This window comes from Helianthus annuus, chromosome 17 (genome assembly GCF_002127325.2).
Source record: "Helianthus annuus cultivar XRQ/B chromosome 17, HanXRQr2.0-SUNRISE, whole genome shotgun sequence".
NCBI lineage: Eukaryota > Viridiplantae > Streptophyta > Magnoliopsida > Asterales > Asteraceae > Helianthus > Helianthus annuus.
Window position 1 is genome coordinate 85,497,855 of NC_035449.2, and position 12,922 is coordinate 85,510,776.

The 12,922-nt window shown below is 38.6% G+C and overlaps 1 protein-coding gene across 1 annotated transcript; it reads left to right on the plus strand.

The window, feature by feature from the left end:
* The first annotated feature begins 9,141 nt into the window (after positions 1-9,141).
* LOC110924406 lies at positions 9,142-10,764 on the plus strand. Its single transcript, XM_022168415.1, has 3 exons — positions 9,142-9,671; positions 9,869-10,335; positions 10,394-10,764. Exons 1-3 carry the CDS (start codon positions 9,142-9,144, stop codon positions 10,762-10,764), a joined length of 1,368 nt encoding a protein of 455 aa, XP_022024107.1.
* The last annotated feature ends 2,158 nt before the right edge of the window (positions 10,765-12,922 follow it).

Sequence of the window (12,922 nt, forward strand, 5' to 3'; positions counted from 1 at the left end):
ATCAGATTGATAAACAAGATGATGAACCATATCCCCATGTTTATATAAGTGGTAAACTTAAAAGTGGTAAACACAAACTCATTTTCCGGAAAAATCATTTTGATTAAAACAAACTTAAGTGTTTTGAAATCTAAATGAGAAAATGGTTTGTTGAAATGGGGAGTTCTGATTGTTTATGCCGAGTGAATGGAGGTTTGATGTGATTCGATATATATCAGTTGTCAAGTTTCTGTACAGTTTGTGTTGTTTTCTATGTTTTCAAGTGGGTCAAGAGTCTAGTAGTTTTCAAATTTCCTTTGAAATGTGTTTGCATTTTAGGGGGAGTAGAAAATTTCAGAAAATCCAAAAACATTAGAAAATTTGAAAAAGACAAATTTGAAAAAGACAAATTTGAAAAAGATAAAAACATGATAAAATTCAAAAATGAGTTTCGTTGTGAAAAGAGGAAATGATAGTACATCAGTAGGCTGTCACAACATGCTAAAGAAATGAAAAGATAAAATGTGATAAACAGTCTTACTGTGGATATGTCAGTAGGTTTTTACACATTTAGTAAATTGTGACGAGATATAAATCTAAAATTTCAAACTTGCTTGTTCTGTGGGTTAACACAAACTTGGATATATAGGTAACCCCTGAAATCTTGTTTGAAAGGTTCCTTATTCTGAGATACTAGGTCTTTATGCTCAGTGATATCTGGGGTATTATCCCGGGACTTCTGCTGTATGGAAGTACTGACCTAGTCCCCGGATAATACTTTTCGCAAAGCTTGAAAAAGCATCGCCCTCAGCATGCTGATGAAACAATAAAATTGATAGTCGCTGCTGTTGAAATTAAAAGATCCTCTAAAGGGGACACACCAAAAGTCGAGCCGTCATCTCTCTGCTGAACGGAAGTTCTGACCTGAGCTCTCACGGTTTCGCACCTAACCCCTATACAGATATCAGCTGTGGTATACTCACCTGTAAGACTGAATATTGGGATCTGGATACGGGAATATATTCAAGTAGTGGGACACACGGATAAGTTTAAGTTCTTAAAACATTAATATCGTATCTCGGATCAGTTGAACTTTGTGTGAAAATTTCAGTGGACCGATATACTGGCAATCTAGGTAAGTTGTTTAGAACTTAAAATGAAATCAGCTTAACGGTGTTAGTGACATGTTTCATAAACTGATATGATCCTCTTACACGAACTCACAAAAATATGTTTGTAAATATTTCTTTGTCTGCATTTCATTTCATTTTATTAAAAAAATACAAAAAGATTTTGTATGTGTTTTAGCATAAATTTTTGAAAAATTCAAAAAGATTTTCGACAAACTGATGTTGAAAAGCTGATTATCAAAATTCCAAGTGATAAACATGATGAACAATATTTGAGGGAGAGTGTTTGTGTGAGTTTAAATGTTCTTCATAATCTAATCTTCCTAAGTGGTTCATCACAGAAAATTTAATGGAGAATGTTAATTGATGCACATGAGAGGGAGTCAAGTGTTGGTGCACGTAAAGTGATAAAATTAGAGATTTATTTCTGGGTTAAGAATGTGCAGGAAAGCCAGGTTGATCGATTCTGATTTTGTGAAGACCAGGCAACGATCCTAAAGATATTGCTGAAGAACAAAAGAATACCAGCAAATTGAGAGGGGGAGTCTGAAGACAGAGAGAGAGAAAAGTTCAGAGGACTGATAAAGACTGAAGATTATGAAGACTCGACCTTTAAGACTCGTCAACATCTGAGGGGGAGTCTGTTGGTGCAGTCATCTGTCGTCTTCGTCTTATGTCGAGTCTCGGGTTCATTACAGATCAGATTGGTCAAGAAATCAAGAAAAGTCAAATCTGGCCGTTTGAATGGAGTTGTCCGTTTGAAATGAAGCCTGTCCGTTTGAATGTTGCAGCCGTTTGAAGGCTGGCCGTTTGAAGGCTGGTCGTTTGAAGCATGTTTCAAACGGCCAGGTGTCACTATAAATAGATTCCAAACGGTTTCATTTGTAACGATTGTGAAACTTGATACCGAGGTGCTGCCGGTTATCTTTCTGATTGTATTCATTGTTATATCAATAGAAAAGAGATTTAGAGTGTATTTCAGGCTGTTTTGAAGTGTGTTTCTTAGTATTCCGCCTCTGAAACATACAAGAGCTCTTCAAATCGACTCATTCAGGTCGTCGCACGATAAGCATTTAATGGGAAGGTAAAGAAGATTTTCGGAAAAATGGTTGATGGAAAGGTGAAAGGGGTAAAGGATTTCTACGCTACAAAGAAAGCAACTTACACCCCAACTAAATCCGAATTGAAATCACCCAAGGCTGGTCAGGCTTGGGTGGACATTTTCTTCGATTGAAAAACCTGACTTGCCGGAGATCCCAAGTTTGTAATCGTGGATCAGGAATCGGCATCATTCATGTATTATGAGTTTGTATGAAAAATTCTTAAAATTGTTAAAACTTTGCAGGTTGAATGACTACGCCGGAGCTTCCAGGTTGGTAAGTGCGAAGCAGGAATCGGCATTCTGATTGGTAAAATGATTTGTGTAGAAGTGACATTCCTACAAGTGGTTTGTTTGGTGATTTTTACCAGTGGTACAGGTTGCTTGATTGCAAAACGGTAAATCAGGGACATTGATTTGTACTTGATTTACTACTTATGATAGCTCAAAGAACAATATGATGAACCATATCCCCTTACTTAACCAAGTGGTAAACTTACAAGTGATAAACACAAACTCATTTTCCGGAAAAATCATTTTGATTAAAACAAACTTAAGTGTTTTGAAATCTAAATGAGAAAATGGTTTGTGATAGGGGGAGTTCAGATTGTTTATGCCTAGTGAATGGCGAATTGATGCGATTTGATATCGGTTGTCATGTTTCTGTACAGTTTGTTTTGAATTTTTTTTCAAGTAGGTCTAAAGCTTAGATAGTTTTCAAATTTCTTTAATGTGTTTGCATCTTAGGGGGAGTAGATAGTAGATATTTCAGAAAATCCAAAAACATTAGAAAATTTGAAAAAGACAAAAACATGATAAAATTCTAAAATGAGTTTCGTTGTGAAAAGAGGAAATGATAGTACATCAGTGGACTATCACGACACGCTAAAGAAATGTATAGTCAAAAAAGTGATAAACAATCTTACTGCGGATGTGTCAATAGATTTTTACACATTTAGTAGATTGTGATGAGATATAAACCTAAAAAATCAAACTTGCTTATTCTGTGGGTTAACAAAACTGCTTGGATATATAGGTAACCCCTGAAATCTTGTTTGAAAGGTCCCTTATTCTGAGATACTAGGTCTTTATGCTCAGTGATATCTGGGGTATTATCCCGGGACTTCTGCTGTATGGAAGTACTGACCTAGTCCCCGGATAATACTTTCCGCAAAGCTTGAAAAAGCGCCGCCCTCAGCAAATTGATGAAACAATAAAATTGTCATTGCTGTTGTAAAAAAGATCCTCTAAAGGGGACCCACCAAAAGTCGAGCCGTCATCTCTCTGCTGAACGGAAGTTCTGACCTGAGCTCTCACGGTTTCGCACCTAACCCCTATACAGATATCAGCTGTGGTATACTCACATGTAAGACTGAATATTGGGATCTGGATACGGGAGTATATTCAAGTAGTGGGACACACGGATAAGTTTAAGTTCTTAAAACATTAATATAGTATCTCGGATCAATTGAACTTTGTGTGGAAATTTAAGTGGACAAACATACTGACAATCTAGGTGAATTGTTTAAAACTGAAAATGGAATCAAGCTTAACGGTGTTGGTGACATGTCTCAAAACTGATATGATCCTCTTACACGAACTCACAAAAATATTGTTTGTAAATATTTCTTTACTGCATTTCATATTTCTTTCAGAAAATCCAAAAAGATTTTGTGTGTTTTAGCATAAATTTTGAAAAATTCAAAAAGATTTTCGACAACTGGTATTGAAAAGCAGATTTTCAAAATTACGAGTGCTAAACATAATGAGCAATATTTGAAGGGGAGTGTAAGTTTGGAATTAAAATGTTTTCATAATCTACCCTTCCGAGTGGTTCATCAATATATGTGTTTGTTTTGAAGGAGAGTCTGAATTAGTGCGAGTGTTTATGTTTGAGATATGTATGTGAGAGAAATTTTACTTTGAGGTAGAGCGTTTGCAGGATTAGATGAAAAATTATGAGATGTGAAAACCAGACAACGATCCTGAAGATGTTGCTGAAGAACAAAGAAATACCAGTAAATTGAGAGGGGGAGTCTGAAGACAGAGAGAGAGAGAAGCCCAGAGAAAGATCAAGACTGAAGATTGTGAAGACTTGACACTTAAGACTCGTCAACATCTAAGGGGGAGTCTGTTAGTGCATTCATCTGTCATCTTCGTCTTATGTCAAGTCTCGGGTTCATTGCAGATTTGATCAAGGCTTATGTCATCATCTTTGATGATGACATCACATGAGTAACATCATCATCTTATTATTCACAAGAAAGTCTTCATCATATAAGACAAATTAATGGATGGTCCAATGAGAGGAATCCATTTAATGGTCCAATAGGAGCTAACCTTTTGAAGATCCAATGATTTTAAAGTTGGCCGTTTGAATATATTATGAAGTCAACCGTTTGAAAAAGGCCCAATCATACCTTCCGTTTGAATGAATGTTTTGCTCGTTTGAAATGCTTGGCCGTTTGAGGCCTTCGTTTGAATACTTGTAACCGTTTGAGCTTGTTCAAACGGATAGACTAGCACTATAAATAGATCTCAAACTGTCATCATTTGTAACGGTCTGGAATTGTGATACCGAGGTGCTGCCAGTATTTCCTCTCACTGTAAACGTTGTCAATCGAATATACAAGAGGTTTAAAGTGTAGTTCAAGCTGTTTTGTAGTGCGTTTCTTAGTTTCCGCCTCTGAAACGTACGAGATCTCTTCCGAACGACTCATTCAGGTCGAAACCGGTCCTACAACAAAAATTCCAAGTCGCTCGCGGGGCGCGACAGATTCTTTAAGATCTGTCACGGGGCGCGACAGCTTGGCCACCAGGCCGCCCCTAGGCTACCACGTGTCTGTATCGTGTCAAGGCTAGTGGGTCAACTCAGCAACCCTAGAGCCTACCCTGCCTAGCTCGCGGGCCGCGTAGGCCCTGTCCTCATCTTTCGCGGGGCGCGACAAAGTGCCGATCCGGCCCTATAAATTGGGAGCTCCGGCTTCAGTTGTCAATCGTTCAAATCTCGATCTCTCTCTCAATTTCTCTAATAGCAATTATAATTTTTGGGCATAATACCCACTAACTTAGCGAAGCTCTGCTTCGTTGTAAGTATTATAACCCCCGGTTACGTATAGATACGCTGCCCGATTGATCTAGTGCTCCGTAACGCATGTCAAGGCTCTGCCTGGCTCAGTCGTTGGAGTTCTGTCTCGGGGAGGGTATAGCTAATAAATTTGGGTTATTATACTAATGCGTGTGCATTGTTTAACTTAATAGATAATAACCAGGAAGTCGCAGGGAAATACCTAAATTAGCAATGTGAGCAATTCCTCTTTTTGTAAACCTTTTTGTGAGTACATCTGCTTTTCATAAACTGTTTTTATAAAACCTCAATTATTTTAAAGTATAATTAACAGTGATTGAGTATTTGTATTCTTTAATTATCGTCGGTATGTTGGGGTTTTGTATACAAAATTTGTTACTACACTATGAGTAGTAACATTACCACAAGTCATGATTGGCAGTACCGTGGGTGGTAATTAAAGTAGATGTAAACAAATGTAATTGCGGGTTGCCCTCAATGCTGTAAAATGATAAAACCTGTTTTGATTAAACTGGGATTCACTCGCCAGTATTTCTTGCTGATAAAATGTTTTTAAACGCGTTTCAGGTAACAAAATGTGAAAGCCAATTAGAAGCCAGGTGGAGAGCACTGAATGCTTGGAAAAGTGGCTATAAAAGTTATCTAAATAAAGAAGAAGTTTTATTTCAATAAATTAGGGCTTATCCCTAAAAACATGTTTGTAATGGAAACTTGGGTTTTTCCCATATATTTATTAATTATAAAATGTGGTGTTTTACTCTGATAAAATATTTTCTAAATACGGTCTTGATAAAATTTCCGCTGCCAAATTAATAAACACCGATACCACCGGCTCTGAGTAGCTCGCGGCCGCCCACTTCCCAGGGCAGGGGTCAAGGGTTGTGACACGTACCTAAACCTAAATCACCGCCTCCAATCACTTACACAACAACCATTCACCGTGCATGTCACCATCTCTCTCTCTCACTCTAACAGGAGTTAAATGTCAGAGTTAAATGTCAGAGGGCCGACTCAAATCAAATATAACTCGGTCAACAAAATTTTCAGACGACGTTGTTTTGAATTTTTGTTGGTGGTCACAATTTACTCAGGTGCTTTCTTTCCTTAACATTGGTATATTAATTATTATTATTATTATTATTATTATTATTATTATTATTATTATTATTATTATTATTATTATTATATGTTTCCAACACTATATACATATTTTAGTTTTCCTTTTAAAAAAATATACATATTTTAGTTTAATACACTTAACTAAAATAATTTAACATATTCGTGTGAATCATTTGGATTGTTGTTTTTGTTTCTAGTAGTGTTGTTGTGGTTTATTGTGGATCCTAGTTGTTGTATGCTCCTACATTGCATGCTGGGTTGTCCATTTTATGATCTGATTTGATTATTATTCCATATATAAATAATCAAACTTTTTGTGCATAACAACTTGTAACATGTGCTTTGTGAGTTTTTTAAAAAAAAACTTCCTTTTTTAATTTTAATCCAAAGGTTTTTAACTTTTACAATTTTAACCCTACATAATTTGTTTTTTTAACTTTAACCCAAACTTTTCATTATTTTTAACCTAAAAGTTTTTACCTTTTGCAATTTTAACCTACGTAATTTGTTTTTTTAACTTTAACCTAAAACTTTTCGGTATTTGCAAGTTAACTTCACAACCACTTATACTTTTCATCTTTGGCAAATTTTCGTTTTACGTATAGTTCTTAATTTTTCGAGTTAATACGACACAACGTACAAGTGTGGTTCAACTTTTTTATGTTTTGTTTCAAATTTTGCAAGTTAATACGACGCAACGTACATGTGTGGTTCAACGTTTTTACCTCTATTTTTCCATGTTTGACAGGTTCGTCGCAACACGCAAACCCTAGGTCGAGTCAGTGTTGGTGGTCGATAACGGTTGTGTGACATTAGTACTATTTGACACCGTTTTACGCCCCGTCGCAACGCAGCGTGTGCTTTGGGGGTTTTCCAAAGAAAAAATCGTTATGCATCTGGTTGTCGTAACCTTGGCTTTGGGGGTTTCCAAGAAAAATTGATTTTTTTACTTTTCACCCAAAAGTATTTCATAAATTACTTTTAACCTGAAACTATTTGTTTTTTTACTTTTAACCCAAAACTTTTTATCTTTTGCAATCTATCCTCACAAATTTTTTTACTTTCAACTTTGGTCCTTTACAGTTTTCATTTTTCACAAATTTTTCGCTTTATGCTTGGTTCTAAATTTTGTGCCTTAACACATCGCCACGTGCGGCTTTTGTTTAACTTTTTTACGTTTCGTTCTAAATTTTGCGAGTTAACATGACGCAACATGCGTGTGTGGGTGAATATTTTTACGTCGTCTATTTTTCCCGTTTAACAGGTTTAACATAACGTGCGAGTCCTAGATCGACTTAGTCATAACTAAAGAATCCCCGCCGCATTGCGACGGGTCTCAATTCTAGTTGTTATTAAATAGTAAATACCCTTGCTGCTCACTATATACTATTACTTATTGCTTATTAAATTTTGCTATGTATTGCCTGATCTAACTTGCTCATAATATATTGTTACTCATATTGTGTGTCTTGTTATCCATTGTATATTTGTTACCCCTAGGGTGGCTCTTTAGCCCTTTGTGTATCCTAGCTGAATTATTATTCATTATTGGGTAATTGTGTGTTCTCTGTCTTATCTTGTGATTAGTTGCAATCATAGACGAGAGGGGTCATGACTTTTCCTTAAGACCGTGTCCAAGGACGAGGGGTGCAGGAAAGGGAAAGGATAAGGGGTATAGTTTGCGTGTAGCCTCTTGGAATGTAGGAACCCTAAATGGTAAATTGTTAGATGTGGTAGATGCACATAAAAGGCGTAGGGTACATATAGTGTGACTTCATGAGACTAGGTGGAAGGGACATAGAGAGGAAGAGCAAAATGGCTACAAGTTGTGATATTCAGGGTCAGATGGGACAAAAAATGGAGTAGGATTTTTAGTGGATGTATAATTGCATAAGAATGTGATTGAGGTGATACGACACAACGATAGAATTAAGGTGTTAAGGCTAGTATTAGATGAGAAACTGGTAACAGTAGTCAGCGCGTACGCACCACAAGCGGGACAAGAGTTCAAGAAAAGGGAGAATTTTGGGATTGCCTAGATACAGCGGTAAGGTCCATACCTAGGGAGGAGAAAATTTTTATTGGAGGCGATTTTAATGGCTATATTGGTAAGGAGAACGATGGTTTTCAGTCGGTACATGGGGGGTTTTGTTTTGGGTGAAAGGAATGAACCGGGGAGGGATCTTTTAGAATTTGTAGTCATCCACCACTTAGGTATTCTAAACTCGTTCTTTAGGAAAAAAGAATCTCATTTGATCACTTCTAGTAGTGGGGGATGTAACACTCAAATCGACTATATTTTGAGGAGGCGAGATGATTGACGTTGGTGGAGAGATTGCAAGGTTATACCCAGGGAGACAGCAGTGGCCCAACACCATTTGCTGGTGGCAGATATAGTATTAAGGGATTAGCGGATTGCACAGCAGATTAAAATCCGACCTAGGATCCGTTGGGGAAATTTGAAAGGAGACAAGATTACACTATTCAAGGATAAGGTCATCTCGAGTAGATCGGCTCAATCAACTCAAGTATGGGAGGATACAAACCGAATGTGGGAGGCTATGGCGACTACCATCACTCTTGTGGCAAAAGATACTTTATGTGTCACAACAGGAAATGCAGGTGGACATAAGGACTCTTAGTGGTGGAATGAGGATGTCAAGGCCAAAATAAGGGATAAACAAGATAATCTTAGGGTTCTTTTAAGGTGCACAGACGAGGAGGAGATGGTGAGGTTGAGGGAGAGATATAAAGTGACAAGGAAGGAGGCGAAGAAGGAAGTGACAGAAGCAAAGAATATAGCCTATAAGAGGATGTACAAACGCCAAGAAACTAAAGAATGGGAACATGATATGTTCAAGATTGCTAAAGCAAGGGGGCGTAGAAGACAAGATAAGATTGTTAAAGAAAGGGAGCGTAGAAGACAAGATTTACAAGTAGTGAAGTTTTTAAAGGGAGAGGATGGACGTGTTTTGGTCAAAGAGCATGGCATTAAGAAAAGGTGGCAAACCTACTTTCACAATCTTTTCAGCGACCAAATGGCGCATCAACAAGAAAGCAAAAACCCCACTACTCAAAGGCAAAAATGGAATAACTGCTATTGTAGGGGTATCACGCAAGGAGAGGTGAGAACAACACTGAGGAAGATGGGAAGGGTGAAGGCAGTTGGTCCTAACAACATACCAATTGAGGTGTGGATGTGTTTAGGGGAGGAAGGAGTTCAATGGCTAACCAGTTTGTTTAACCTTATTTTCAGGTCTGTGATAATGCAAGATCATTGGAGGAGTAGTGTCATAGTGCCGTTATATAAGAACAAGGGGGACTCCCAATGTTGTGGGAATTGAAGAGGGATAAAACTACTAGGTCATACTATGAAATTATGGGAAAGGGCCATGGAGACTAGAATTAGAAGAGAAACTTAGGTTACATTAAACCAATTTGGTTTCATACCAGGCCGGTCAACTACAGAGGACCAGGCCGGTCAACTACAGAGGCGATACACACCCTAATAAGATTGATGGAAAAACATAGGGAAAAGAAGCGAGATCTACATATGGTGTTCATTGACCATGAAACATCATACAATAGTGTGCCTCGTAGATTAATTTGGGATAGTTTGGAGTGTAGAGAGGTTCCTGGGAAGTATGTTGACATAATTAGGGATATGTATGTTAGATCTGAAACTAGTGTTAAGGCGCTTGTAGGGGATACTGATTTCTTTTCTGTTAAGGTAGGACTCCACCAAGGGTCTGTGCTGAGTCCGTTTCTTTTCATAGTAGTGTTGGATGAGTTGTCCAAGTTGATTCAAGAGACAATTCCATGGTGTATGCTTTTCGCAGATGATATTGTGTTAGTGGTGAAAACTAAACAGAGTCTAAATGTGATATTAGAGGAGTGGCATACAGCTTTAGAGGGAAAAGGTTTAAGAATTAGTCGCTCTAAGACCGAGTACCTTTATTGTAATTTTCAGTGGTGCAGGGGAAGGCGACGACACACAAATTACTATTGACGCTCAGGGGGTTCCACAGGTTACGAAGTTCAAGTATTTAGGATCGTTTGTCCAAAGGGATGGGGAGATAGATTGCGATGTAGCACATCGCATCCAGGCGGGTTGGTGTAGGTGGAGAGCAGCCATTGGGGTCTTGTGTGACAAAAGGTTGCCTACTAAATTAAAGAGGAAATTTTATAGGGTTGCGATTAGACCTGCTAGGATGTATGCGACAAACTGTTGGCCCATTAAGAAGGTACAAACACGCAAGATGGAGGTAGCAAAAATGAGGATGTTAAGGTGGATGTGTGCGCACACAAGGTTAGAACGGATAGAAATGAGGACTGTTGGGAAAGGTTAGGAGTCGCTACTATTTCGGATAACATAAAGGAAGGAAGATTAAGATGGTTTGGGCATGTGAAGAGGAGGCAGTTGACAGTGCCAGTTAGAGCGGTAGAAGACTTAACTGTCGAAGGGAGGAGGAGTCGAGGTAGGCCCAAGATGACCTGGGATGAGCGGATTATAAATGATTTTCTAGAGTTACACCTCTCGGAGGACATGGTCCAGAATAGGGGTTTATGGAGATGTAGGATTAAGGTTAAGGACTTTTAGGAGTAGGTTCTTTATGTCACACCCCCAAAATCCACACGCGGAGTATCACCGCTTGGAGGCATGACTGACCAGGATCTTAACCACCAATCATATTGAGCATGTCATAAAGTTAAGTATAGCGGAAGCATTTAAGTAACCCAAACAATAATATTAATGTATGAATCATCATAAGTGTTGAAATAGCATTCACGATCCTTTGCCCACAACGACCTGCTCCTCCCTGTGCAAGCTCCATAATGTACCTAAGGTCCTGCAAGGCATGCAGCAGAGAGTCAACAACTAGTTGAGCGAGTTCACAGAAAGTAAGTTCAGTAATAGAATGGTATAGCAAGCATTGCGTTCGATCATCTAATCATGCATCGTATTAGTTCGTTCATTGTTCATGTATAGTATTGGTTCGTATCGCGGGCCCTTTCGGCATGTATGCGAAGATTAGGGAAAGTTCTCAAGTATTCTAGACTATGTATATTTGTATCGCTGGCCACCCTGGCATGTGTGCGAAGTTTTAGTATGTGTAGTTCGCAGCCTTCCCGAGGCATGTGTGCGAAGATTAGTCATAATATCGCAGCCAACCCCTGGCGTGTGTGCGAAGATCAGTTCAAGTAGGTATACTAGTCTAGCTGTATCTCATCATTTACCATCCTCACCCTGAGGCCTATTTCATTAAGTTCCATTAACTAAGTATGTACGCATAATCATCCAATCCCATTCCCACCCTGGGAACCCCATGCCTTGGCTGTGTGAACTCACCTTGGGTTGCTCGGCAGATACACAAAGAGAAAGAGAGTTCTTGAACTAACAGTGGTCAACCACGTCCTAACAGGGTTATCACATAAGTCAGGTTCGCATATAGCACGTATATTGTATCACGTATAATCATGGCAAACACATACACGTATCAGCAATCCGATAAACAATCTAGGTGTTCGGCCCAATCATAACCCGGCCCAATGACAATAATAGCCCATAACAACATATCAGTCCAACCAGATAAGCAGTCCAATAGCAGATATGAAAACAGTCCAATAACATGCAGTCATAAGTTCAATTATTTGGCCCAACTGATTGGGCTCGTGACAGTGAAAGCCCAACACAGTATACGTGCAAAGGTGGTCTCGAGTCGCAACGGGGATCTCGAGTCGCAACCGGGTTACGAGTCACATCAGGAGATTACGAGTCGCAACAGTAGGTTGCGAGTCACAATGGCTGGTCTCGGTTCATCATGGTCCGGTTACGAGTCGCAACGAGACTCGCAACCATGGTTACGGTTCATGCTGTTGTGGTCTCGAGTGGGGTTCCGACTCGCAATCTGAGTCGCAACCGTGCGTGTAACAGCTTTCCTGAATTCCTTAAATAACAATAACAACTAATCCGTGATTTCAGCAAACAGATTCATCAGTTTCAGAAACAGATCAAGCATGATAATTAACAGTTCCAAAATATGGCAATTATCGATCAAATAGAGTCTTTAGCAACATATTTACATAAACTCTATGAACCCTAATCGGACATATGAATAGTATTCAAGAACATTCATATTATCATCAAGAACAATAGCAATTAAATCAAACAAACATGCAATCGGATTATCAAACCAGCCGATTCTAACTAGCATGCACCCTAACCTGTGTGTAATTACATCTGTTAATATGACTATCAATCCGTTCAAGCTATACCAACACTATCAGATCTATACATGAGCCGATTACATGAACATCATCAATCACATACAATAGCCCTAGATTATTATGCAAGAAACATCACCAAACATGAAATCATATAACATCATGTATAAGCAACCAACCATAAACACTAACCGATTCTAGAGTGTGTGCACGAGGGATGATCCGATTACAAGGAACTTCGAGACTTGAGAGGGTCGGCTGCCTTGGGTTCCGATCGAGAGA

Coding starts and splice junctions, on each gene's coding strand:
- LOC110924406 (XM_022168415.1), top strand. CDS start 9,142: ATGGTGAGGTTGAGGGAGAGATATAAAGTGACAAGGAAGGAGGCGAAG. Junction 9,672..9,868: donor TTGTTTAACCTTATTTTCAG/GTCTGTGATAAT, acceptor GTTTCATACCAG/GCCGGTCAACTACAGAGGAC. Junction 10,336..10,393: donor TACAGCTTTAGAGGGAAAAG/GTTTAAGAATTA, acceptor TCAGTGGTGCAG/GGGAAGGCGACGACACACAA.